This window comes from Nematocida displodere (assembly GCF_001642395.1).
Source record: "Nematocida displodere strain JUm2807 chromosome Unknown 5, whole genome shotgun sequence".
Classification (NCBI taxonomy): Eukaryota; Fungi; Microsporidia; genus Nematocida; species Nematocida displodere.
In genome coordinates this window covers 145,509-170,080 of record NW_027138154.1, presented here as the reverse complement: position 1 = coordinate 170,080, position 24,572 = coordinate 145,509, and the positions used below count along the sequence as shown (strand labels likewise).

General features: G+C 49.1%; 20 protein-coding genes across 20 annotated transcripts; 11 read left to right on the top strand and 9 right to left on the bottom strand.

Annotated features, from left to right (window-relative positions):
* Positions 1-52: 52 nt before the first annotated feature.
* Positions 53-2,230, bottom strand: NEDG_01548 (DNA excision repair protein ERCC-2; the record flags this gene model as incomplete). The annotated part of the gene is made up of 1 exon (XM_067688966.1): positions 53-2,230. The coding sequence occupies one exon, from the start codon at positions 2,228-2,230 to the stop codon at positions 53-55; it is 2,178 nt and encodes a 725-aa protein (XP_067544553.1).
* A 93-nt stretch (positions 2,231-2,323) lies between these two features.
* On the bottom strand, positions 2,324-3,562 carry NEDG_01547 (nuclear GTP-binding protein; the record flags this gene model as incomplete). Its single annotated transcript, XM_067688965.1, has 1 exon — positions 2,324-3,562. One exon carries the CDS (start codon positions 3,560-3,562, stop codon positions 2,324-2,326), a length of 1,239 nt encoding a protein of 412 aa, XP_067544552.1.
* A 128-nt stretch (positions 3,563-3,690) lies between these two features.
* Positions 3,691-5,004, bottom strand: NEDG_01546 (tubulin beta; the record flags this gene model as incomplete). The annotated part of the gene is made up of 1 exon (XM_067688964.1): positions 3,691-5,004. One exon carries the CDS (start codon positions 5,002-5,004, stop codon positions 3,691-3,693), a length of 1,314 nt encoding a protein of 437 aa, XP_067544551.1.
* A 49-nt stretch (positions 5,005-5,053) lies between these two features.
* NEDG_01545 (uncharacterized protein) lies at positions 5,054-5,383 on the top strand (the record flags this gene model as incomplete). The annotated part of the gene is made up of 1 exon (XM_067688963.1): positions 5,054-5,383. The coding sequence occupies one exon, from the start codon at positions 5,054-5,056 to the stop codon at positions 5,381-5,383; it is 330 nt and encodes a 109-aa protein (XP_067544550.1).
* A 47-nt stretch (positions 5,384-5,430) lies between these two features.
* On the top strand, positions 5,431-7,038 carry NEDG_01544 (uncharacterized protein; the record flags this gene model as incomplete). The annotated part of the gene is made up of 1 exon (XM_067688962.1): positions 5,431-7,038. The coding sequence occupies one exon, from the start codon at positions 5,431-5,433 to the stop codon at positions 7,036-7,038; it is 1,608 nt and encodes a 535-aa protein (XP_067544549.1).
* Positions 7,039-7,141: 103 nt separating this feature from the next.
* Positions 7,142-7,666, top strand: NEDG_01543 (uncharacterized protein; the record flags this gene model as incomplete). Its single annotated transcript, XM_067688961.1, has 1 exon — positions 7,142-7,666. One exon carries the CDS (start codon positions 7,142-7,144, stop codon positions 7,664-7,666), a length of 525 nt encoding a protein of 174 aa, XP_067544548.1.
* A 75-nt stretch (positions 7,667-7,741) lies between these two features.
* On the bottom strand, positions 7,742-9,643 carry NEDG_01542 (uncharacterized protein; the record flags this gene model as incomplete). The annotated part of the gene is made up of 1 exon (XM_067688960.1): positions 7,742-9,643. The coding sequence occupies one exon, from the start codon at positions 9,641-9,643 to the stop codon at positions 7,742-7,744; it is 1,902 nt and encodes a 633-aa protein (XP_067544547.1).
* Positions 9,644-9,813: 170 nt separating this feature from the next.
* Positions 9,814-11,385, bottom strand: NEDG_01541 (uncharacterized protein; the record flags this gene model as incomplete). The annotated part of the gene is made up of 1 exon (XM_067688959.1): positions 9,814-11,385. One exon carries the CDS (start codon positions 11,383-11,385, stop codon positions 9,814-9,816), a length of 1,572 nt encoding a protein of 523 aa, XP_067544546.1.
* Positions 11,386-11,652: 267 nt separating this feature from the next.
* On the bottom strand, positions 11,653-12,150 carry NEDG_01540 (uncharacterized protein; the record flags this gene model as incomplete). The annotated part of the gene is made up of 1 exon (XM_067688958.1): positions 11,653-12,150. One exon carries the CDS (start codon positions 12,148-12,150, stop codon positions 11,653-11,655), a length of 498 nt encoding a protein of 165 aa, XP_067544545.1.
* Positions 12,151-12,309: 159 nt separating this feature from the next.
* NEDG_01539 (uncharacterized protein) lies at positions 12,310-14,013 on the top strand (the record flags this gene model as incomplete). Its single annotated transcript, XM_067688957.1, has 1 exon — positions 12,310-14,013. One exon carries the CDS (start codon positions 12,310-12,312, stop codon positions 14,011-14,013), a length of 1,704 nt encoding a protein of 567 aa, XP_067544544.1.
* A 71-nt stretch (positions 14,014-14,084) lies between these two features.
* NEDG_01538 (uncharacterized protein) lies at positions 14,085-14,990 on the top strand (the record flags this gene model as incomplete). The annotated part of the gene is made up of 1 exon (XM_067688956.1): positions 14,085-14,990. The coding sequence occupies one exon, from the start codon at positions 14,085-14,087 to the stop codon at positions 14,988-14,990; it is 906 nt and encodes a 301-aa protein (XP_067544543.1).
* A 119-nt stretch (positions 14,991-15,109) lies between these two features.
* Positions 15,110-15,526, top strand: NEDG_01537 (uncharacterized protein; the record flags this gene model as incomplete). The annotated part of the gene is made up of 1 exon (XM_067688955.1): positions 15,110-15,526. The coding sequence occupies one exon, from the start codon at positions 15,110-15,112 to the stop codon at positions 15,524-15,526; it is 417 nt and encodes a 138-aa protein (XP_067544542.1).
* Positions 15,527-15,532: 6 nt separating this feature from the next.
* NEDG_01536 (uncharacterized protein) lies at positions 15,533-16,204 on the top strand (the record flags this gene model as incomplete). Its single annotated transcript, XM_067688954.1, has 1 exon — positions 15,533-16,204. One exon carries the CDS (start codon positions 15,533-15,535, stop codon positions 16,202-16,204), a length of 672 nt encoding a protein of 223 aa, XP_067544541.1.
* A 38-nt stretch (positions 16,205-16,242) lies between these two features.
* NEDG_01535 (uncharacterized protein) lies at positions 16,243-16,614 on the top strand (the record flags this gene model as incomplete). Its single annotated transcript, XM_067688953.1, has 1 exon — positions 16,243-16,614. The coding sequence occupies one exon, from the start codon at positions 16,243-16,245 to the stop codon at positions 16,612-16,614; it is 372 nt and encodes a 123-aa protein (XP_067544540.1).
* Positions 16,615-16,665: 51 nt separating this feature from the next.
* Positions 16,666-17,034, top strand: NEDG_01534 (uncharacterized protein; the record flags this gene model as incomplete). Its single annotated transcript, XM_067688952.1, has 1 exon — positions 16,666-17,034. One exon carries the CDS (start codon positions 16,666-16,668, stop codon positions 17,032-17,034), a length of 369 nt encoding a protein of 122 aa, XP_067544539.1.
* A 12-nt stretch (positions 17,035-17,046) lies between these two features.
* On the top strand, positions 17,047-18,078 carry NEDG_01533 (flap endonuclease-1; the record flags this gene model as incomplete). The annotated part of the gene is made up of 1 exon (XM_067688951.1): positions 17,047-18,078. One exon carries the CDS (start codon positions 17,047-17,049, stop codon positions 18,076-18,078), a length of 1,032 nt encoding a protein of 343 aa, XP_067544538.1.
* Positions 18,079-18,681: 603 nt separating this feature from the next.
* Positions 18,682-19,656, bottom strand: NEDG_01532 (uncharacterized protein; the record flags this gene model as incomplete). Its single annotated transcript, XM_067688950.1, has 1 exon — positions 18,682-19,656. One exon carries the CDS (start codon positions 19,654-19,656, stop codon positions 18,682-18,684), a length of 975 nt encoding a protein of 324 aa, XP_067544537.1.
* Positions 19,657-19,942: 286 nt separating this feature from the next.
* On the bottom strand, positions 19,943-22,447 carry NEDG_01531 (exosome complex exonuclease DIS3/RRP44; the record flags this gene model as incomplete). The annotated part of the gene is made up of 1 exon (XM_067688949.1): positions 19,943-22,447. One exon carries the CDS (start codon positions 22,445-22,447, stop codon positions 19,943-19,945), a length of 2,505 nt encoding a protein of 834 aa, XP_067544536.1.
* Positions 22,448-22,474: 27 nt separating this feature from the next.
* On the top strand, positions 22,475-22,681 carry NEDG_01530 (U6 snRNA-associated Sm-like protein LSm6; the record flags this gene model as incomplete). The annotated part of the gene is made up of 1 exon (XM_067688948.1): positions 22,475-22,681. One exon carries the CDS (start codon positions 22,475-22,477, stop codon positions 22,679-22,681), a length of 207 nt encoding a protein of 68 aa, XP_067544535.1.
* A 4-nt stretch (positions 22,682-22,685) lies between these two features.
* NEDG_01529 (ubiquitin carboxyl-terminal hydrolase 5/13) lies at positions 22,686-24,572 on the bottom strand (the record flags this gene model as incomplete). The annotated part of the gene is made up of 1 exon (XM_067688947.1): positions 22,686-24,572. The coding sequence occupies one exon, from the start codon at positions 24,570-24,572 to the stop codon at positions 22,686-22,688; it is 1,887 nt and encodes a 628-aa protein (XP_067544534.1).

Sequence of the window (24,572 nt, the reverse complement as noted above, 5' to 3'; positions counted from 1 at the left end):
AAAACACTGAAAACCCTGAAAACATCGCAAACCCCGCAAACCCCGAAAACATCTAGTTGTAGTATTGGGTGGTGGGTATGCGTCTAAGGAACTGTCTGGAGAGAGCAACGGCCATGTCAATGCTTAGGTTGGAGTTTGTCTCTGTTACATGCCTCTGGATCCATCGAGGAAGTTGTGCTTTTTTCTCGGTGGTATTGAAGCGTCTGTCGGCTAAAATAGCTAGGCCGTAGTCGGTGTTGGACCTCAGCACGCGCCCCACACACTGTGCCGCCTGTCTCATGGCGTCAAACGAGAGAAACTCGCTTTCCCGGATGCCAAACTCACTAGCCAGGAATTCCAGGCGTTTTTTTAGGCGGGGGCTTTCTGTGTACTGGAAAGGCACCCCAAGGACTATAACGCCCCGTCCATAGCACCCAGTGAAGTCTACGCCCTCGGAGACCTTGCCGCGTGCTACGCTGAGAAGAATGGCGCCGCGGCCTATTTCACAAGCTTTGCGGTATCCGTCCAAGGCCCTCTCGGTTTCCTGGTGGTCAAGCGACTCGGCAAAGATAAGCTTGTTCTCAGAGATCTTTCTAATCATCCCGCTTTCCACCCAGGCAGACACGGCCTCTTCCATGTACCGATACGAAGAGAAAAAACAGACAAGCCCGTCAGGTACCACCGCAGAAATTTCCAGGAGAAGATTTCCATAGTTTCTGACCACTGCAGGCTCTGAGCGGAGGGAGAAGGTGCTTGATACGGCGTTGGATGCCGCCATGGCCAGCGTCATCTGGTCGCTTCCCTTGGTTACAATAAGCGCGCAAAGACCTCTTCGTGAGGACACATCTATCTCCACGGACTTAACGGGGGCAAAGTCAAGCAAGCGAGGGTATATGGAGATGGGGCTTAGTGTGCCACTGGTGATAATAACGTTTTTGTATGTTGAAAACACCCGCTTCATTGCAATTGATGCATCAAGACAAGAAAGGCGCAAAACGGGGTCATAGGCTGAAAATGCATCAAACGGTTCAAAAATGATGCTAAACCCCTTCTTAAACTGTGCAGCAAGTGAGCAGAAGTCGCAGACCCGGGCCAGTTCTTCATAGTCATCGGAGTGCCCGTTTCTTTCCAGCTCGCTGATCAGCGAGCGAAGACGCCGGGACAGATGGACCAAAGAGGAAAAGTCCACAAAAACGCTTCCTTCAAGTGCCCGAATGAAAGATTCGGTGGTTTCAGCCGTTAGCTGCATGGTTTTTAGCTTTGTCTTGAAAAACTCAACCACCCGCTGCGCTGCCGATACAAAGCCCTTGGCGGCGCGCAAAGACCCCGGCATGTTGACTGTAGACCGCCGCCCCGAACTGTGCGACTCGGCAATGGCATAAAAATCAGTTCTAATCCCATCTTTTCGCTCTGAAAAAACTAACGGTTTTAGATCAAGAGAAGAAATCTTTTCGGCAATCAAAGACACACTCTTCCACGCCTTGTCAAGACACCCCCTACTCACCTCCACGCTCAGGGCCTCAATGCACGCACTGTCTATGTTGTGGGCCTCATCAAAAACCACCACGCAATTACTTCCAAGACCGCTACTCACCAGCTCGTTGATTTTCGGGTCAATCATGTAGTTGTACGTATAGACAATGCAGTCCGAAAGGGGCATCAAAGCCCGTGCCAGGTAGTACGGGCACTTGACAGTGCTCTGGCAGTGCGCCTTTAGCTCGTCAAGCGTGTATATCCCTGGTGGAAGGGTCTGGTCCTCAACATACCCTTTAAAATATTGGCAGTTATTTTTCAGGTGCTTGCATGCCTTGTTAATTAGCTTGGTTTCTTTCTCTTTAAGCACCTCTTCGTTCAGGCAGAGCGTTCTTCTGGCTGCCATGCCTATGCCCGTGTACTCCAGGTCTGGGATGTACTCTTTAATGTATGCGTACAGCCCCTTGAGCTCGGCAAGCACTTTTTCCAGCTCTGCAGTGGTTCGGGTGCAATAAACAAGCCTAAAGACGTTTTGCGTCCGCTTCATTCCTTCCTTCTTTATCTGCTCCGAGCCAACGCCCTGGGTCATTAGGTGCACTTGGTAGCTTACCAGAAAGCTAAGCAGAGCTATGGTCTTCCCCGTACCCGTGGGCATCTCCAGAAGGCAGTGTCCTTTTCCCTGGACCACCTCAAAGAGCTCTTTTATGTACTGCACCTGCTCTGGGTAGATTTTTTCCAAAGGAAAGAAGACCTCCACCTCTCCCAGTCTAATAATCATGCAAAAAAGAAACTTTGGTCTTCTTCGGGTTTTGTAGAAAAGATGCTACCCCGAACTCGCACCGAAACCCGAACACCCAAAACCCGAAACCATTTATTGGGGCATACTCTCGTACTCAAAGGGAGCATCGACTGTAGACAGAGTCTTGCGTGGAATGGATAGACGGATTAAAGAGTCATCGCCCTCTGGAAGGTAGTTGTGTACCGAGGCATCTGTCTGTGTTATTTCACTAATTACGTTTTCATTCGTGGTAAGCTGGGGCACTGGGGTGCAAAACTTGATTCGGCCCTGCTGCAGGTCCCTTAGCAGCATAAACGAAGTCACCCGCTTGTCTGGGTTGCCCTTCTTTCCAAGCTTCCCCCATTTGAGTGCCAGAAGAATCAAAAGGTCTTCGTGCGAGGTGGGCTTCTGGATGCCGTAAAGCACTGCCAGGTCCTCCCCAGGTATCTCCCTGAAAATAAGCGAGGCGATGTCTTCGGGGTCCACGTCTGACGTGCAAGCTCTTAAAGCGTTGCTGATCGGGTTGTTCTGCTTGTAAATAATCCCGGGCGAGTCAACCAGGCGGATAGAGCTGTCTAGGACGAGGTGCTGCAGGTTTTTAGTCACTCCTGGGGTGTTTCCGACCTCACAGGACCTTCCTCGCTTGAGAGAGTTAATGATGCTGCTTTTGCCAACATTGGGGCACCCGACGATGCCAACGGTCACACTTCCACCGCCTCTGGCATAGTTCTTCAGAAGGGACATAAGGTCTTTTACGCCGTAGGCCTCAGCTTTAAGCTCCGTCTTTTCTGTCTGCCCTATGTTGGTGCGCTGGTTCTGGGTGGACGCTTTGAAGGGGACGGTTGGTGCAAAGGTTCTGAGGTAGGTAAGCCACGCACTCCAGTTTTCTCTTTCGACCAAGTCGACCTTGTTGATGATCATGACCAGTTTCTTACCGTGCTCTAAGACTATTTTTTCAATTGCTGACGTTCTACTGCCGAGAGGGTCCCTGGCATCAAGAATTTCAATGATTACGTCACACTCTTTAACTAGTTTGTAGATATCTTTGAGGTATCTTCTAGAAAGGTCTTCTTTTGGTGTTTCTGGAGCGGTTTCTCCGCTCTTTTGCCGTTCCAGGTAGAGTTTCTGGCGGAGTTCTGCTTTTTCTCTTATTTCTTTCAGCGTTTGGAGCTCTTCCGCTGTTTTAATGAGACCGTACGGCATGCCGTCTTGTCTTTTATCCTTTTTTCTTTCTGCCCTTCGTGTTTCTCTATTTTGTTTGCTTTCTTTCTTCCTGAGCATTTCCCTTCTCTTGGTGGGCACTCTCTTGCTGAGTCTCTTCTTTGCGACCATTAAAAATTTTAGAGCGGTCGTTGCAGAAAACTATCATCCTCTACCGTACCGTACCGTACCGTACATAGCACAGCACACTGCCACACACCCCGCACCGCACACACACTACTGTGAACCTGGCTCATTTATTAAGCCCCATATGCTTCAGGGTTAACGGTTGCTTCCTGGTACTGTTGGTACTCACTGTAAAGGTCGTTCATGTTAGACTCTGCCTCAGTGAACTCCATCTCATCCATACCTTCTCCAGTGTACCAGTGAAGGAAAGCCTTCTTTCTGAACATAACGCTGAACTGGTCGCTAATCCTCTTGAAGAGTTCCTGAATGGCAGTGCTGTTCCCAATGAAGGTCGAGGACATGGACAGACCGGTCGGTGAAATGTCGCAAACAGAGGTCTTTACATTGTGGGGAATCCACTCAACAAAGTTGCTGGCGTTCTTCTTCTGCACCGAAAGCATCTGCTCGTCAACGTCCTTCATCGACATCTTTCCTCTGAACATAGCAGCAACGGTCAGGTACCTTCCCTTTTTAGGGTCGCAGGCGGCCATCATGTTTCTTGGGTTGAACATTTGCTGCGTCAGGTCAGAGACTGAGCAGGCTCTGTAGGCCGTGGATCCAAGCGGGGTGAGGGGGGCAAAGCCTGCCATGAAGAAGTGGAGCCTTGGGAAAGGAATCATGTTAACGGCAAGCTTTCTCAGGTCAGCGTTCAGCTGTCCCGGGAATCTTAGCGAGGTGGTGATTCCGCTCATAACGATGGAAACAAGCCTGTTCAGGTCACTGTATCCAGGGTTCGGTAGCTTGAGCGTGTTGAAGCAGATATCGTACAATGCCTCGTTGTCAATGCAGAAGGTTTCGTCACTGTTTTCCACTAGCTGGTGGATGCTCAGGGTGGCGTTGTACGGCTCAACGACTGTGTCGCTTACCTTGGGCGAGGGAACGACGCTAAACGTGCACATCATTCGCTCTGGGAACTCTTCGCGTATCTTGCTAATCAAAAGAGTACCCATTCCAGCCCCAGTACCTCCTCCGAGCGAGTGGGTTACCTGAAAGCCTTGGAGGCAGTCACTGTTCTCAGCTTCTTTTCTGATAACGTCCATCACTGAGTCTGCAAGCTCTGCACCTTCTGTGTAGTGGCCCTTGGCCCAGTTGTTGCCTGCTCCTGACTGGCCGTGAATGAAGTTATCTGGGCGGAAGAGCTTGCCAAACCGGCTCTCTCGAATGACATCCATTGTTCCGGGCTCCAGGTCAACTAAAACGGCACGAGGGACGTACTTTCCGCTCGATGACTCGTTGTAGTAGACGGAAACCTTGTCTAGCTGGTGTTGCCCTGAACCTTCGTACAGACCCTCTTCATTAATCCCGTGCTCTTCACTGATGACTTCCCAGAACTTAGATCCAATCTGGTTACCACACTGTCCTGTCTGTAGGTGAACAATCTCTCTCATTTACAGGGGCCTGGTCAAAAAGAATAAAAGAAAAAATTAATTACTGAGGATGGTCTTTGCCTATGTTTCGGTATATAGCCACCGAAATGAGCTAATTTACGAGAGCCAAAAAGGAGGACTGGAGAGGATTCTGGCGTACTCGGCCACGGACATACTCAACCATCTTATTGGTGAGAGTTTTTCCACCTACTGGCCCAGGATTATTGAGTACAACGGCATGCGGGTCTCAGGGGCGCTGCTTCCGAACGGGTACCGGGTGCTGGTGGTTGGCGAAGGGTCAGAGTTTGAAATGGAAGGTGTATCTAAAAAAGTCTCGGTAGCAGTTTTGTTGGCGTCTTTTGACGAGGTGGGCGGGCCCTCAATTAGCAGCCTGGTCTAGGGTCTAAGCCGGCCGGGGTATAGATTAGTTTTCGTTTTGTTTTTCTCATGGGACTAGACAGTGGGCGGATGCTTATTAGAGAAGGCAGCTGCTCTGTGCTTCTTACGTACCTGAAAGACACACGGCTGGACGAGGACGCGGAGGCAGTGCGGGTGTCCATTCCCAAGGGGGGCAGCAAAAAGGACGAAAAGCTTAATGGGGGCAGCGAGTTTTATGGGGTGTTTGGGGAGGTGGACGTAAACAGTGGGAGGTACCTGGTTTATGTGAAGGAGGCCAAAAAAGTAGGTGTCATTCGGGGAAAGTGTGTTTACGAGGCGAAAAGTGCTGGAACCATTTTAATCGAGGGTCTTGAGGATCCAGCTGTTCATGAGGTTGTTGCCAGCTTTTTTAAGATACCAGGGCTTCTTTTCTCCGATGAAGATCTCTCCGAGATAGAGGCGAGTGAGAACACCGACTTTATTTTCAACTATATCCCTCTATCTAAGTTTCTCCAAAAAAGGAAAGATGGTGCACTCTTTGGGATCAAGGCGATTCAGGGGTTTTATGGCGAGGTGTCCCTCTCCAAGCCGATTCCGATCGAGTGTTTTATCCTAAGCCGGCGCTCCTGGAAGAATGCAGGGACAAGGTACTGTGCCCGAGGGGCCGACACTAGCGGCAATGCTGCCAACACGGTGGAAACGGTCTTTGTCTGTGCGTACGAGGGCGCCAAGTCGGTGCTTTTGCAGTGCCGGGGGTCAATTCCTCTTTCGTGGGAGCAAAAGATCGATCTTTCCTACAAGCCTCCAGTGAAGATGGGCAGCTCAGAAACGAACGAGTATGTTTTCCAGAAGCATCTTGATGTTCTAAAGCGGAGGTACGGAGAGTTCTTTATCATCACGCTTCTTGATAGGTCGGGGCACGAAAAAGAGCTTTGCGAGGCGTTTGATCGGGAGCTAGAGTCGGGAGGGGTGGGGCATCTTTCAGTGAACTACCACCAAATGATCAAGCACCCCGAGGAAAAGCGGAAGTTCAGGCAAGACCTGAGAGAGATTCTTGACAAAAAGATAACGATTCGCACCAATTGTGTTGACTGTCTTGATCGAACGAACGTTGTTCAGTCGCAGATAGCCAAAATCAACCTGGCCCGGGACCTAGGCCTTGAAACAGAGACGTCTTCTGGCGCCATTCTTGATATAGACGACTATCTTGATGAGAAAGAGACAAAAAAGCTGGCCCAGCTCTGGAACAGTAACGGAAACGTTATTTCTATGCAGTACACTGGAACATCGGCGCTAAAAAACGATCTCACCGAGCACGGGGTTAGAACCTTCAAGGGCCTGCTCCAGGACGCGATCAGCAGCGGGAAGAGGTATGTGAACAACAACTTCACAGACGGAAAAATGCAGGAAACCATTGAGGTGGTTGTGGGGGTAAGACACACGCTAGAAAATTTTACTAATGGGGATGTAAAGACAGGAGCACTGGCAGTTCTAATACTGGCAGTCCTGATGCTTGTGCTGGCACAGAAACCTTCAGTGGCTGTTTTGTTCGCAGTTGCTGTAGTGGTACTCACGCGAGTGCTTCTTTTCAGGTCTCTGTCGTTTCCATCCCCTCTTTCGTTACCAGCACGCACAAGTCCCTCGAAAAGAGAGCTGCCTGGTGCTCCCGCTGCCTAGACAGGCTAGCATTTACTTCTATGCCCGGGACAGGGCAAGACCCTGCACTAGTCCTAATTAGGTAAAAAAAAGTAATATATTGCGTGTTTGTATTTTTTAGCATATGGACAGGACTAGCGAAGTAGAGCTGCTTAATTGGATAAAGGATCTGCTAGCACTGAAGATTGATGAGAAAAAGGATGATCTAATGGATCTTTTGGGGAATGGAATAGTTCTTTGCTCCATCATCAATAAGTTCATCCCGAAAAAGTGCAATCCTGTTGATTCAACCATTGTCTTCAAAAAGATGGAAAATGTTGAGCAGTTTCTAAGAGCAGCCCGGGAAATAGGTGTTCTGGACACTGAGCTGTTCCAAACGGTTGACCTTGTTTACCTTGAAAGAAGAAACCCGAAACAGGTCTGTATTTGTCTTTACTCACTGAGCAGAAACCTGAAAAAAATGTTCCCAAAGAGCAAGTTCCGGGGGGTTGGCCCGACGCTAGCTAGCCAGAACGTAAGGCAGTTTACACAGGAACAGCTGGATATGGGAAAGCGGGTTATTAGTGTGCAAATGGGCACAAACAGAGGAGCAACGCAGTCTGGACAAGGCACAGGCACTAGGCAAATTACGCCAACCAATCCCGAATAAATATGTGGAAGAATGGGGTTTGTGGATGTAAAATTTTTCGTTGCAAAACCTGAACCTTGTGTAATTAGCTTGTTTTTATTTTGTCTGTGGCACTGGCTGGGCCGGTCCAGAATAGCCCGAGCCAGAAACTATTGAGTCCTCGTTTATCAGCAGCCATCTCAGATACTCGTAGTTCTTTTTGTAGATTCGCATGTACTCCTCTACAAAAAGGAAGGCTTGGTCCAGGGCTACGTGTATCGTGGTCAGTTCCTCGTACAGCACCAGATCAGTGTCCGGAGATCTTGGGGTGGCTGCTTTTTTCTTGGCGAAGTGGTTATCTAGCTGAATCTCAAGAGATCTCAAAAAGAGGTATTTCTGGTGGTATTCAGCATGCTTCTTTCTGATGAAGAGAATGCGTCTGTGGGCAACTTTCATGTCTTTTGGGGTTACAGTGTGGGTGCCAATCTTGTGACGGAATGCTTGTTGTGTGAAGTAGTGGTTGAATTGCCCAGCAGCATGGTTTTTGTATAGTGCATAGTGTGGGGTGTAGTCGGGTAGTATCTCGTGTATTTTGGCATGGGCATAGTCGATGGAGTTGATGTTCATGGGTATTTCCCTGTCATATGGGTTGGGTTGGATGTGTGGTGTGACTTCACCCGATGGAATGTCGGGTTTGGCGGTTGTTGTAGGTGTGGTGCTGGGTTTGGTGGATGGTTTGGCAGTTTTGATCAGTGGTCTGGGTGTTGTTGTAGGTGTGGTGCTGGGTTTGGTGGATGGTGTAGTACTGGGTTTGGTGCTGGGTGTAGTACTGGGTTTGGTGGATGGTGTAGTGCTGAGTGTAGTGCTAGGTGTGGTGGGTGTGGTGGATGGTGTGGTGGGTGGTTTGGCAGCTTTGATCAGTGGTCTGGGTGTTGTGCTGGGTTTGGTGGATGGTTTGGCAGTTTTGATCAGTGGTCTGGGTGTTGTTGTAGGTGTGGTGCTGGGTTTGGGGCTAGGTGTAGTACTGGATGTGGTGGATGGTTTGGCAGCTTTGGTCAGTGGGCTGGGTGTAGTATTGGGTGTGGTACTAGGTGTAGTGCTGGGTGTAGTGCTGGGTGTAGTGCTGGATGGTGTAGTGCTGGGTGTAGTGCTGGGTGTGGTACTGGGTTTGGTGGTAGGTGTGGTGGTTGGTGTAGTGCTAGGTGTGGTGGGTGTGGTGCTGGGTGTGGTGGATGGTGTAGTGCTGGGTGTGGTGGATGGTTTGGCAGCTTTGGTCAGTGGGCTGGGTGTAGTGCTGGGTGTAGTGTCAATTTTGGCCGATGTGGTACTAGATGGCTTTGTGGTAGTACTGGGCGTGGTAGTCCTAGACATGGCACTAGACACAGTGGTAGTATTGGGTGTCGTAGGTATGACACTAGACATGGTATTGACTGATTTTGGCAGTGTGGCAACCTCCACATGTTTGGTAACTAGAGGCTTGGGGGGTTGGTTTACAACAACTGTATCCAACTCATCTATGGCACTTACAGGCTCGTCTATGTGGAATAGATCTGCAATGTTTGTTAAATCTTCAAAATCTTCATCTTGGGCACCTCCCCTCACACTGCCATTGATTGGGGGGCTATATGCCGCATGTGCATAGTTGGACGGCCGCGTTGCATTGACGTATCTGGCGTTAATGGGGGTTTCCTGTGTACCCAAGAGTCCAACAAGGCCCCCAATAAGTGCCATGAGTAAAATAAGCCCAAGAACCAAGTATCCGGTTATTTTACGGCACCCAGTTCTTCGTTTTTTTCGGGTTTCCATTAACTTGGCCTGGTCGCTGTGGGCAGATGGATCCTCAAACATGCCTGCGACAGAGGTGTCAATTGGAGGTTCTCTTAAGGCGTAGCATGGCTGGTTGTGAAAGTTGGTTAGTTCAATGTCAAAGGAGTCGCCTAAAAAGAATGCTTCGTTGCTTATGGACGAGGGAGGGGCTTGGGCTAGTGGCCGGGTAAATCTTTTTTTGGATCGTGGCATATACTGTAGCTAACCAGCGCACCTCTCTTATATACGCGCCAGTCAATGTCAATCAATTGGCTTTAACTCTTCCGGTGACGCATGGGATGATGTGTTGACCCGAACACATGTATCCCAAACAAAGTTCTGGGCATAAGTCCTTTCACCCCAAGGTTGTTTAAACAGCCTCTTTATTGATTTATGTCTTGTGTCCTGGCTGCCTCTCCGAGTGGGTTGCCATTCCATTTGAGCTCTTCATTTGTTCCCTGGGATGTCTCCAGGAATCGAAAATCATTGTTATATCCATTGATTGGTTTGGGAACTGACTGGGGCGCAATATATCGTGGTTCTTGTTGATAGGCTTCTTGTTGATAGGCTTCTTGCTGATAGGCTTCTTGCTGATATGGTTCTTGCTGATATGGTTCTTGCTGATATGGTCCTTGTATTCGGGTTGGTACCCCCGTGCCATTGCGACCATTGTATGCATATTCGGGCTGTGCCGGGTATAGGCACCTAGTGTCTAAGCCACTAGCAAAAGTGTTTTGGGGCAGTTTGGGAGATAGGCGCGATATGCCGGGTGGATTGAAAATCCCGTAGACGTGGTGTATGTTAAGCATCAAGATAGCCACAAACCCAAGAACAGTTAACCCCAGAACTATGGGTTTAACCCGGCACTTCTTAGTGTTTGGACAGAATAACAGATTTTTAAGCTCTAAGCCATGCATCACCAGACCAACCAGGCTAACAACTGCCACCAATATCCCCCCTACAACTGGTGGCATGCATGATATGCCAAAAAGTATTCCATGTCTAACAAAAAACACAGTCAGAACTATAACTGTTATGTATGTAATGAGAGGCCAGACAGTGTCAAAGGACATGAACATGGATGAAGATTCACACTGTGTTAGGCCTAGAAAACGGCTATAAACTATGCTTATCGTGGTGACAAGTCCAAACAAAAGGAGGATGGGAAATGATAACCAAGGTCCGTAGATGGGCAGCTTGTAACCCGCCGCAATGGCCAGAGGAAACCACATCAATGCGAAGTATGGAGCCAAAAAAATCAATGTAAAGATCCCAACATCCACACAACTATACTCGCACTCCGCTTTTGCCCGCTTTGCAGATTTGCTGGCCTTGTGGAATGCCATATAGAACGCCCGGTAGACCTTTGCTGACACCACAGGGTCTGATTGTCTCGTGAGGTCTTTTAGCCTCTTAAGACTCACCTCTATCTCGTCCAACAACACGTTGAGATGCTCTATATAGGCAGAAACATGGCTTACATCTTGATTGTGATACTCGGTTGTGGCTATCTCTATGGCAGCACGCCTAAGGAAGATAAAGTTGACTATTATGGTTTCGTATACGTTCTTGCAGTTATACAACCTGTCTAGCCTATACTTCTCTCCATCTTTTTTGGGCAGCTTGGAAATACTAGTAAAAATCTGGTCAATGCCCTTTCTAGCATTGCTTTCTAGGCACTGGTGGGATAGAGAAATTGCATCTCGATATCTTTCTGTGTTCGGGGTGGATAGAGCGCTTAACAGGTCGTCTAGGTATGCTATGGATGTGTTTCTGTTATTGTCCGCTGAGGTACTGTTGTTCGGGTATTCCTTAGCTGCATCCAAAATTTCTCTAGATAACGGGCAGATAGTGGCCCATGCTGCGTTAATATCAGGAATCATTCGCTTTCTAGCTGTACTGAGCATCTTTTTGAGACGAAACACCTGCATTTTTTGAATTGCTAAGTTAAGCATTTCTTGTTAGTGAAAAATTATAAAATTCGTATATTTATTGGCCTTAACTAACCAAAATTACCATATTAGGAAAATAATTATTGGAAAACCCAAATACGTATTTTTGCAAGTACTGTTGGTTTATTTAAGCAGCCAGCTCTAAACCTCAGACCGAAAAAACCCGAAAAAGGCCGAACAAACCCGGTCCTAGACGATGTATTGGAGCGACCCCAGCGGGCAAAACAAGGCAGGCTAAACCCGCGCCTGCCCCAACCAGCACTCTACTGCCTAGTTCTTGCCCCACCTGTAGGACCAGGGCTTCTGTAGGTCGGCAGTGTTATTGATGCTGCCCAAAGGAATGTATGACTTGCCTTCACCCGACTCTGCCACACCCGAGCCTGAAAACACGCTAAACACCTTATTCGCGAATAGTAGGAATGTGGTCACAAAGACCATAAAGGACAGCATCCACAAAAAATCGAAGACTAACCTCCATTCTTGGTAAAACGCCTTGACTGCGCCCATCGGTGTGGTGTCTGGGGCGGCTTCCGGGGCAGCTGAGGAGGTGGCTGGGTCTACTGTCACTTCGGGCACAGACTCTGGTATGCTGTCATTTGTGCCATCAATGCTAATGGTGCCGTTGGTAACACCAATACTGTTGGTGCCAAAAGACGTCCCAGGCAAATCCATACTCATGGCCGGTAGCTCTATACTCTCTGAGTCACGCTGTTTGGGTAGGTTTGTCACAGATTGGGACATTTCATAGCTTTTGGCGGATCGTGGCATGCTAGTAAAATCGAGAAAAGTAATGTCTTATATGGCACATCCTCGATCAAATGGCAGATTTGATCGAGAGTAGTTTCTTATTTTCTGATAGTGGAGGACTGGTTGGCATCATTGGTTCTGGGGCACGTAAATCATTGAAGAGGTTTTTTATCTGCTTTTATGAAACATAGACACTATGGCCCGCGCCCCCTCTCTTTCGCTTTTCTGGCTATCTCTCTTTTCTCAAACGCTCGGGTTGTCTCGGGCTCTGCGGCGCTTGGCTCTGGAAACCCCACAAGCTCCAAAGCTGCAGGGATGGCTCCCAACCCCACGACCCTCCCGGACACGTTTCCAATGAACCCCGCCGGCGACCCATTCGAAAACCTAAGCATTGAAAATGCACTCTTGTTTATTCATGAAGAAACACACCTCAACGCAGATAGTAGTGCCTCCTCTGAAGAAGAGAACGGGCCCGCTTCTTCCGATCTGCAAAAAAGATTGGCCCGGTACACCGAATACCTGGAAAAAACTGCCAATCAAAAAATTGTAGTTCCGCAACCCCCTTCGCATTCAGGTTCTTCAACCTCAGTGTACACTTCCCCCGCCCTGTATGCACAGAAAGAGGACTTGCTGACCCTCAACCGCCTAATAGGCAGCGAGTACAGGGCATCTGTGCCCTGGGGCCTGCTCCTAGAAGACACCATAAGCATGGACCAAGAGAGCCTGCCCACGCTGCACCGGATTGAGCTGCCGCCCATGGACGAAGCACACGCCAACCAGATGAAGCTGCTCAACTACATTTTTGGGGGCACCTGCGAACTGTGCCACTCCGAAGACTACCTTGAGTTTGTCTGGGAGTGGCTAGATACAAAGGTTGCTGAAATGTATCGGCTCCCAGGCCTGGAGATATTCTCGCAAAAAATGCCTGTCTTTGAAAGCTTGCAGTTTCTATTTAACCTAACCTTTTTTGCTCTTGACCTGGTCAGAGGCAACGAAGAGCAACTACACAGTCTTCTCGACTACCTCTGCGGCCAACTCATCCCCTACCTTCCCGATGTAACAGACAGCGACACAGAACAAGCCCGAAAACTAAAAGAGAAAACAGCCAAAGCTCTTTTTTCCCAGACCATTGACAACCTCACCCAGAACACCCCGCTTTTCTACAGGTTCTTGGACACCTGTTCCGCTGCGTCCATCAACTTTAGCCAGACTACAGCCATGATGGTCTGGTCCGCATCGATTTTATCTCTTAAACTAGAGAATAAAATAGCTATCTGGATCTTTAAAATGGGAAACAGCGGCTGTCCCAAGGCAGAGAAACTATGGACAAGCTTCCCCACCAAGTCTTTCCTCGAGATACTAGAGAGGCTGTTTGACGTGGTTCCAAACGTACATCTCCCATACGACTGGCCCGATAAAGAAAAGCTGGCCAAAGTCTTTGGTGTCTACGCACACGAGGCCAACAGGCTCGACGGCAGCTGTCTTTTTAGCATTTCCAAGTACATGAAGGTCTTTAAAAAGTACATGTGCTTTGTCGACATAGAGCTAAGCGACGACACCGGCTTGGAAGACAACGAACTCTACCACTCCTTTAAAATCCACCTAAAAGCAGCGTACAACACCCTTCTTCTGCAAATGTACGACTCCACAATGGCAGTGTGCGCAACCGACTGCCAAAAAAAGATGTACAACATGTTTTTCAAAAGCCCGGATGCCGAAACACTCTTGCACCGCTACCAAGTGCTTGCTTACGACCTGTACCAGATGCTGCTGTCCTGTCCTCGCAGCGTAACTCAAAGCCCGTCCGTGACATACAAGTTGGTTTGTAAACATTCCAAGCCTGCCAAACTGTATCCAGACTCTTACGACCGCCACCACAACTAAACAAAAGCTTATCTTTTTATTTTTGTGATCGGGATGGGGAAATCTATAAATAGTAGATCTTCTACAAAGCCATGTGTTTGGCAAAGTGCTTGAAAACACCAAAAATGTTTAAGTCACCAACAGTGAAGACGTTAGCCCTGGCGGGTCTTGCCGCTCTCGGCAAAGCCAAGCTTTTTCTCTGTGCTCAGGAAGCGGTCGGTGGTGTGGAAAGCCTCAGCACCCCGCCAAAGCAGTGTGTGGCCGAGTCCTTGGACTTCTATACTCGGTGCGGGAACCGCGTGGGGCTAGAGCCCGACCAGAACATTGTTCTGGAAAGACACCGTGATGTGTTGTTTATCAACCTGGCGAACATATCCATTGGGCAGGTTCCAAACAAGATCATCCCGGTTATAACAGACTACAGCACTCTGTTCTTCCAAGGCCCCCGGGCCTATTCCAGCACCAGCCAGAGCGATGGGTGGTCCTGTTTTAAGCTCATACTGGCCCGCATGAAGTATTTGGATGCGAGGCACATTTACATCAGAGACATTCTTTTTGACGACCCCAGCCATAGATACCAGACTTTTTCAATGATCAATGTTGATGTGCAAAAAACATGCACGCACACCAACAAACTAACTTTCTGCAACATGTCAGAATACGCTATGGGGTACAGCATGTTTGTGCTGAACATTAGTAAGGAGTGCCTAAACTCGGTCACCATTGAAAACTCCAACATAAACACTCTCAGTTTCCTAAATGTTTACAGATGCACCACCATTGGCGAGCTAGTTCTTTGCAACCTGCCAAGCCTAGAATGGCTGCGGTGTAGATTAATATCACCAGGAGTAACAATAGAAAACCTAACGATTACCGGGATCAAGCCAAAAAAGCGTCTTAGCAGGGAAATAGTGCGCATCCTGAAAAACAATGTTACGGGCACACTCTGTGTGCCCGACTGGATCCAGGCGTCTCTGTCCGACAAAGAACTTGATTAGTCCTCTGATTTGGCGCCCATAAGCTTCAGTGACATGGCTTAGGGAGCTTTGAAAGCTCGAAAACCCGAAAGCTCGAAAACCCGAAAACTAATAAAGCAATTTCAGGTTCAAAGCAATATATGCAAATTAAACTAGGTAGACTGGGGGTGGTGGCTGGACTGGCGTTTGGGGCGGTGGCAGGTGATAACTTCCACTCAGACAAACAGGCCAAGGTTTTCTGCAACGGGAAAGACCTGGGTGTGGCCTGTTCGGGGAGTCGCTGGAAAATATCTTTCCTTGGCATGGATGATTACATCCACATTGAAGAAAAAACAGAAGGCGTGTTTATTACAGGCATCAAACAAATGGATCATTTGGTAGAAAGAGAAACGGCAGACACGGTATACTTCCCCAAAAAGTATCCTATTGTGCTCCACAACGATCCTGTGTTTGTAATCTACCTCCCAAAAAAGGTGGCAGTTATGACAGGCAGTATTTTTCTTTCGCTCGGTCTTTCTTTTCTGGGCTTTAAAATAGTCTCTGGGCTGTTCAAATAAATTTTCATGGATCTGTCACGGCTACCAAGCGTCTCAGAGGTCTACGGAGAAGCAGGAAGCGGGCGAACGTCTTTCTGTCTGGCAATGGCATCGCCCGAACCTTCTTTATGGATCCAAAAGTTTCCCCGCTTTCCCTCTGCGCGGGCACTCTCCGTTCAGCTGGACCTTGAGGAGGTGTTTGTGTCGCAGACGCACAGTGTCAACAGGCTTCTTCACGCGTTCAGGTCAGGGGAGGTCTCTGTTTTTGTCCGGGATCATGGGATTAGGCTTATTGTTATTAACACGCTTTCAGATTTTTTCTATGCAGCCAAGGGATCAAGCGGGTTCTGTGTGGCTTTGGTGCAGGAGCTTAAGCGGCTGTACACCGCCCAGGGAGTAAAATCTCTTCTTATCAGTGACGGAATGCCAATCAAAAGAATTCTTTCAGGTTTTATTCCGGTCAGCAGCTCCGTTGCCTGGAACTATGCGCTCCCAGCGCGGTTTCTCGTCTCTAAGAGCGAGCACACGGGAGAGGTAGCTGTTACCCTGGAAAAGCCAGCTTTTCAGGCCTTGCCGGCGCAGAACCTGAAAATACTGTCAAATAAGGTTCTTGTGCTGTCAAAAGACCAGGGAGATCAAGATTTTGAAACCACAGCCCAGGCCCCGGGGGCGCTCCACTGGGAACACTTTCAGACGTAGCTGCTATTTCTTTATTTCTTTTTCTGTGGCCGTCAAGGATGGAGCCTGTTTCTGTCCCGTCGTTTGTTATCAGGCGAATGCTCAAACAAAATGATCTCTCCCCGCTTAATCAGATCAAGGCAGTCACAGTTATAGGAAAAGTTGTTAGAAGAACTGGGAGGCTCTCGATTATCTTTGACTCTTTCTGTGCCCTGCCCGTGTACACAAACAACCCCAAGCTCCAGGAAGACATTGATCGAAGCATCAAGGAGTCGTACCTAGTAGGCCTGCACTGCCAGGTCGAGCACTACCCCCGGGGACACCTTTCAGTCGAAGGCATCTACCGCGCGTCGTTTCAGGAAGAGATGTACAAGACACTAGAGTCTATGGAATTTTGGAAGAAAATCTTGTCTCAAAAACAACCAAAGTAACTGAGATCAACAAACACACAAACACATAAATTGCAAAGGCACAAACATCACATGCTCCCAGCACCAGCGCTGCACTCTAAGGAAAGAGAACAATCAGACATGGCCGATTTAGAGATACTCGGAAGCATTTCTTTTGATTTAGAGATTAACAAAGACGAGGCTATTAAGAATTCATTTATCTCGCTTGTTGAGAAATTGGGCACCAAAGATTTTCTTGAAGAATATGGAGCTCTTTACAAAAAAATACTCGCAGTCCAAAAAAGGAAAGAAACAGATGAAATTTTTAGTTTAGCAGGTATTGACGCAAGCGAGCTTCCAGGTTTCAACGATGTATTTGGGCGCGCTGAAACAGCTGAGGAAAACGAGTGTTTTACCCTGCAAGAAATATCCACCACCTGTATAGACCATAAAAATGAATAAATATTTTAGACAATGGGCATACACCGACTTAGCGAGGTCATCAAGGAAAGAGCTCCAAAAGCCACACTTACCACAGGAATAGAAAAGTACCGAAGGTGGAAGGTTGCCATTGACGGAAGCATGGTCATCTACCAGACGCTTATAGCCATCCGCTATGGACAGGAAACCTTGGCCAATGCCGAGGGAAACACCACCGCCCACCTCCAAGGCATCCTTTATAAAACAGTCAACCTCCTTGAAAAAGGCATCACCCCGGTTTTTGTCTTCGATGGTGCAGCCCCCGAGCTAAAGGAAAACGTGCTCAGCAAGCGCCGAGAGCTGAAGAAAAAAGCAGAAAGCGCCCTGGCCCAGGCCACCACCGAGCAAGAGATTGAAAAGTTTGCCAAACGAGCCGTTAGAGCGACCAAGTACCACACAGACACCGCCCAAGCTCTTTTAGCGGCTCTGGGGGTGCCCTACGTCATTGCGCCCGGGGAGGCCGAGGCATACTGCGCCATGCTCAACCAAACGGGGCAGGTGAACGGGGTGGTCTCTGAGGACATGGACTCCCTGGCCTTTGGGGCGACAGTCCTTCTAAGGAACTTTCTTCCATCAGTGATGAAAAAAGGGTCAATAACGGAAATCACGCTGGCAAAAGTTTTGGAAGGCATGGAGCTAAACAATGAAGAGTTCATTGACCTATGCATCCTTCTGGGGTGCGATTACTGTGACAGCCCCAAAGGCGTGGGCCCCAAAAAGGCGTACGAGCTGATTAAAGAGCACAAGTCCATTGACCAGGCGATATCTGCCGGAAAGATCCAGCCCCCCGAGGGCTGGAAGTACTCCGATGCGAGAGCGCTGTTTCAGGCATCGGCCGAGGAAGTAGTCCATGACACGTTCCAGCTGCGCCCGCACTCGCCAGAAGCGCTGACTAAGTTTTTAGTTGAAAATAACGGCTTTGACGGACAGAAAGTAAACAACGTGATAAGCAGGCTTACAATCAACGAGAAGAAAAACAAGCAAACAGGTCTTACTCGGTTTGCTATAGTCGGAAAGAAGAAGTAGCGGTGTCATTTATGCTCGCACTTCCCCAAACGCTTTCCCCCAGCCCATCAGTGTCCCAGTTATTCTCGCTGCTCCAGTCGGCAACCATTCTAGTCGCTTTTCCGATTCGGTGCTCCGCCCTGCTCTCCGCCCGGATTCTGGCCCTGTCCCGATTGCCCCCCAGAACCTGAATCTTCCCCTGAGGAGGCGCTAAGAACATCCAGGCGCTATAGCTAAGCACCCCAAAAAAGACGGCCTGAAAGATAAAAAACAGGTATCTCCTGCTTGTCCCTTGTTTCTGTTCAGTTGTCCCTTGTTTCTGAACAGCCATGTTTTAGATGTCAGAGCACAGCTATATACCCCATCTGCCCAATCAAATCGGTGTTATTTTGGAGATTAAACCTTCTAAAAATTTGTGCTGATTACTTAAGCTTCAAGCTTTAATAGAAAAATTTTTATGAACACTTTGAGAGACTACATCCCAAAAACATTCGCAGTCCTCTCCTCGGCCCTAACCACCCTAACAGTCCTGGCCCTCCCAGTTATCCTCACCCTTGAAAGTATCTCCAAAAGAAAAAGCCACCGCCTGATTGACGCCCCCCAATAAAACTAACGTACGATAATTTATTCGAATTTCACGTGCTTCTTGTTGCTGGAGTTCTCTGAGGACCAGCTTTTCTTGGCATAGCCGCCGTCCCTGTCGCCTCTGCCACCTCGGCCGCCGAAATCGCCACCCCGGCCGCCAAAGTCTCCACCTCGGCCGCCAAAGTCTCTTCTTGGAGCTCCACCGTTGTTTCCCGGTCTCTTCTGCTCTGAGATCTGTGCCCTGATGGTTCTATCCTGGAAAATAAGCTCTGAGCTGATCAGCTTGTCAGCCTCTGCCTGGGTGTCGCATGAGGCAAAGGCAAAGCCTTTAGGCTTCCTGGTGTCCCTGTCCATAGGCACTCTCAGGTCCTTAACTGCTGCAAACTGCTTCAGGTAGCTAAGAAGGTCTTCCTGCTCAAAGTCAAATGGCACGTTGCCTAGGAAGACAGTGATGCCGTTGTCGCTGTTGTTGTATCTTGGTGCTGACTCGTTGTTGTTGGAGTCTGCGCCTCCCTCTTTTCTTGGGCCGCTCTTGGCAAAGTCGACAACAAGTTTCCTTCCGTCGCACTCTGTGCCGGTTACTTCAAAACTTTTCTCGCATGACTCCTTGTTCTTGAACTCAATGTAGGCAAATCCTTTGCCCTTTCCTTCGTGAGACTTAGGGATTCTTATCTCTTTGATAGCTCCGTATTTGCCGAAAATATCTTGGAGGTCTTCCTCGGAGGCGTTGTAGCTGATTCCTTTGATGAAGATGGTTCTGTCATCTTTGGTTTCCTCTTCCTTCTCTGAGGCTTCTTTTTCCTCTGAGGCTGAGGCTGAGCTTGATGCAGATTCTGCTTCTGAAGCGCTTGTTCCGGAGTCGGATCCAGATACTTCTTCTGAGGCGTTGGTCTCTTCAGATGCGTCTGCCTCTGGGCCGCTTTCTATCTCTGATTCAGATTCAGATTCGGAGGCGGTCTCTTCTTTGATGTTTTTTTGTTCTGTTTTCTTATTTGCGGTCTTTCTTATGGCCATTGACAAGGGTGCTTATGAAAAAAATATTTATTCTTTATAGCTTGAAAATTTTTAATAGACAAATTAAATAAAGTTACTGTTCGGGTTAGTGTTTGGGCTTTCAAGATTTCGAGCTTTTCGAGCTTTTGGAGCAGGACCTGGAACACAGGCCTATGACTAGACTAGATCCAGACTGCCAAAAGATAAAAACGGGCCGGGCTGTGTTTGGGCTGTTTTAGGGCTGTTTATTCGGTAGTGTTCGGGTTAGTTCGGGTAATGGTGGCGGTTTGGGTCCTGGGCAGACGCACTACCCCGAGCAAACAAACACCATCTGCCTGGTCTTGGTCTGGTCAAGGGTGCCCTGGACCGTGGAAAGCAGTGAAAGAGAAGAGGGGTCCGGGTGAATGAGCGTTCCCTCAATAGCAAACTCTGGGGCGTAAACAGACACTTTTTCGGGGGTTATCGAGGTAACGCATAGAGCAATTGGGGTGCTGGGCATAAGGTGCCGCGCATACAGCACCCCTGTCTCTCGAGCAATGATTTTTGAGTTTCGGTTGGAGCGGTTGATCGAGTTGCAAATGTCTTCAAGGGTTACCTGTGTGACTGCTGCCGTAGGTTCCTCAAGAAGCGCGCTCTGAAGGCCTCGGTGGACAACAATGTCTGCATACCTTCTAATAGGCGAGGTGAAATGGGTGTAGTTTTCCATTGCTAGCCCGTAGTGGAGCTTTTTCCCCTGGAAGGATGGAATGTAAACGGCCTGGGTCATACACTTGGAGGCCCAGGCATTGATGGTGCTTTTCAGGTCTGGCGACGAAGAAGCTGTCTCAAGGATTTTTGAGAGCTCTGAGGGGTTTCTTGCGTCAAGAGTAACGGGTTTGGCGGGGGAAAGGGCGTTGAGAGCTGCCTCAAGCTCTTTGAAGGCGATGTTTGAGGGCGAGGGGTGGATTCTGATCAGGGTCTCTTTTGGGAAGATAGCAGCTGTTTTTTCTGCTACGCAGTGATTAGCCAGTAACATAAGCTCTTCAACCAGTGTGTGGGTGTCGTACTGTGGTGGGTGGTGTTCTTCTGTGACAATGTGCTTTTCCGGGGAGAGAGAAAGCTCTGCTAGTGTGGTAGAGCCCGCTGCAGTAACTCGGCGCTCGTCCGAGTGGATGACAAAGGCGCCATTTGCCAGCCTTTCTCGGGTCAGGGCGAGAGACACCTTTTTAAGCAGCCTAAGCGCTGCAACAATTTCAGGGTCGCTATACGGCAGACCAGCTAGGACTTGGGCTGCGTGGTCGTAGGTGAACGACTCCCTTGATCTGATCACTGATTTGGCGAACCGGGTGTTTTTTATCTTGATTGCTGGTCCGTTATCGTTATTTTCGGTTATTTCCACCTCCCAAATAACCGAAAAGGTGAGTCTATCTTGGTTTTTGTGCAAAGAGCAGAGGTTGGTTCCCAGCAGAGGGGGGAGCATGTCAATTCTCCGGTTTGGCAGATAAACGGTACACCCTCTGATTCTGCCTTCTCTGTCAAGTGCGCTTTCTTCTTTGACAAAGTGGGTTACGTCTGCAATGTGGACGCCTACCTCCACCAGCCCACTGCCAAGGACTCGGGCGTGCAGTGCGTCGTCAATGTCAATGCACCCCTCTGGGTCAATGCTGGCAATGGGCACGTCTCTTAAATCCTCTCGCTGGAGAAGATCTTCCGCCGTTACTGTCCACGCACCGCTTGGCAGCTCCATAAGCGCCGCCTCTTCAAACTCCTGGTCAATGATACTGTGCTCGGCAAGCAGTGCGGCTGTCTCCGTGGCAATTAGCCCTTCTTTCCCGATAACCCGGATAATGTGGCCTGTTGGATACTTTTCAGCGCTTTTCCAGTCGTAGATAGCTGCAACCAGAAGCTGGCCTTTTAGGGCGTTCGGGTCCCTGGCTCTAGCAAGTATAACGGGTATTTTTTGCGATACAGGTTTGAGAAGAAGGTGTTCCGAATCAAGCACCTCTAAAACCGTGCATGCGTGCGGGGCCCGGCTTCTTCGCTCTATTCCAACCACCACGCCCGTGCCTGTGCCCTCTGACTCGCTTACCACCCTCACCACCACAATGTCTCCATTGATGGCCCGGTTAAGCGCGTGTTCGGGAATGTCAATGTTGGTTTGGAACCCTTCAATGCCGCAGTATATCCTGCCCGCGCCCCCACTGGCATCGTGGATGGCAATGCTTTCTTGTTCAAGCTCTCCAGTAGCAATTTTTTCCTGTAACTCTGTTCTTTCCAAATAAGGAAACTGGTCTTTTTCTGCTTTAATTTCTATTTTTGGCAGTTGGAGATACGCTTCTACCAAGGAATCTTCCTTTCCAGTAACTGCAGTGAAGGTGTACTCTGGAAGATGGCTCTTGTACCAGCGACAGGCTTTGGCCGCTCGCTCAAGTGGCGAGGATGCTTCTTCTTTGCCAAAGCCTTCTTCGCTGCCAACAATCTCTTTTGCGTTGCGGTCCTCAAGCACAAAGATGTTTTTTCTCTCAATGACCCGGGTGACTCTTCTTTGGAGCGAGGGGTACTTAAGCCGGAGCATAGCCAGGGACGTGCGCGGCACAATCAGGTTTGGGAAGACCCCTTCCTCAATGAAGGGCATGTACTCGTAAAGAAACTCCTCAGTTGGCAGCAAAAACTCGCTAAAACTCGCCCGGAGGCACCTTTTCACCTGGGAGTTCTCTTGGCCACAGCACACAAACCCACAGTTGACGCTATCTTGGAGGTAGACCTCTGAAGGAACCCTCTGGATCCTTCCAGAGCGGTGCAGCCTGTACGAAACGCTTGAAACTTTGGACATTCTGTAAAATTTTTAAGAGACAAACACATGGAAGAACACATGCAGTTTATTCACTCAAAGGTCCTTGTAACCACACACGACGCTCTTTCCTACAAGGGCATTCTTCTTGCTATTGACCAGTACCTGAACATTGTCCTGCAAGACGCCAAACCAACCACAGGCACCACCAAAGGTGCCGTTTCCATGTTTCTCAAAGGCTCAAACATCCTGCACATTGCGCTAGACCGTGAATAGGCTCTCACCGCCAGACGTAAAACATTAGCGTTGCGTCCCGGTGAAAAAAAGGTTCTTTGGTGATCTTTTCATCGTTAATGGTCGTCCAAGGCTTGGTTATGTCTGGGGGCGTTGTCTCGCCCCACGTCTGGGCAAAGTACTTCCCTCCCTTGTCACTTGCCTGGTAGATGACGGCAGCCACCAGGGTGTACTGGAGCTTTCCGGTGTAGGCGCCGTCCTCTGAGGCTTCCTGGTTGATGAGAGACTCAGGGATGCACTCGTTGGTGTAGGAGTTGTAAAAGGCTCCAAGTAAACTGCTGGGGAGTGCTTCATTCGGGAAAAGCTCGTCAAACAGGCTCTGTATTTCAGGGACGGCGTCGTGGAACGTCTTTTTGGCTTTTCTTTGCGAGGCATCCGTAGAAACTTTCAGGTTCATCTTTTTTTGGTTCTCTTTTGAGATGTGGTAGGAAATGACGGGGTGGACGTCAATGGTAGCGCCCTGCCTGTCCCCAAGAATGTGCTGCTGCGTTCTTTTCCTCCGCACCACCACAATGCGAGGAATGTTTAGAAGCGTGGTCTGGGCTATCTGGGGCTTGGCTGTACATGTGCATTCTGAATTAAGATGCTTAACTGAAAAAAATTCTGTAACGGTTTGATACGGTTTTAAATAAATAATAAAGACCTGGTCCTTCGCTTCCTTGGCCTGATTGCACGCAGGACACCAAGACTTAACCATTGAAACGATAAAAAACGACCGGGAAAGACTCACGGGGTGCCCGGGGGTCTCGTGCTTCTTAGCTAGGCAGATAATGTGCCTGAAACACCTGGCTGGATCGTTTTTGTCCTCGTAGTTGTAGTTTGGGTAGGCCTTAGCCAGCCGCTTTTTTATCTTAGCAATTGAGACGACGAACTTGGTCGGGGACAGGTGCATGTGCGCCAGCTGAAACAGCAGCCGGGCCAGGAGACACCCAAAACAGCTGTCCGGGGCCTGGGAGCACGTTTTGGCCGGAAGTATTTTATGAAGCTGTGTTTTTGTCAGAACAAAAGAGGCGCATAGAAGCACTGACGCGATGTAGCACGACCCATCTATGTTTTTTACCCCGCCCTTCTTAGTAACGCCCAGCTTCTTTTCTTTCTCTTCTCCCCCGCCCCTCAAGTCTCCCTCCAGGCACCCCGAGCACAGATGCTTCTTTTTGTGCTCTTTTTTCGCCTCTGGGTTGCATTTGAAGCATCCCCTTATAACTGTGAACATGTGCCTGAAGATATCTGCACCAAGACGGCAGTTAACAAATTCTTCACACATTCTGCAAAACACTGAGTTATGCTCTGATATCGTTGGAGACAGGTCCATGTTCATGAAAAGACAGTGCTCGGTCTGTGAAAAGTGCATGTCCACGTGCTGGTTCCCCTCCAGGCCGTACTTGGGGTTCCCGCAAAAAAGCAGCCCACAAACCATGCACAGCCACCGGTTGACCCGGAGGGAGCAGTAGCAACAGGGACTTGTGTCCTGGTAAATGCTTGGAAGGACCAAAGACGTCCGCTTTCTTGTTCTTGCACTTGCCAGGGCTAGAACGTGCACGCACCCGTAGATACTGCGGCTGTCAGGTCCCGGGACAACGTGCGAGGCAAAAATCTTCTCCTGAACCAGGTTCCAGAAACAGGCAGCACTCCCCGGGTCTTTGGCATAGTCCAGCTCCACCCTTCGCCCCTTAGGCCCCCCCTCAATGGAAAGCGTCAGGTGCTTTTGGTAGTGATGCACAGCTATGTGCGTCTGGCAAAAGATCCCCCCACACTCGCAAAGAACTGCACCTGTTTCTTTCTTCTCCAGATCGCAGTGGACACAAGCTAGATCCCAGCATTCCACGTCAATCCACATGTTTTTATTTTCTCTCGATCTTATATACCTTGACAT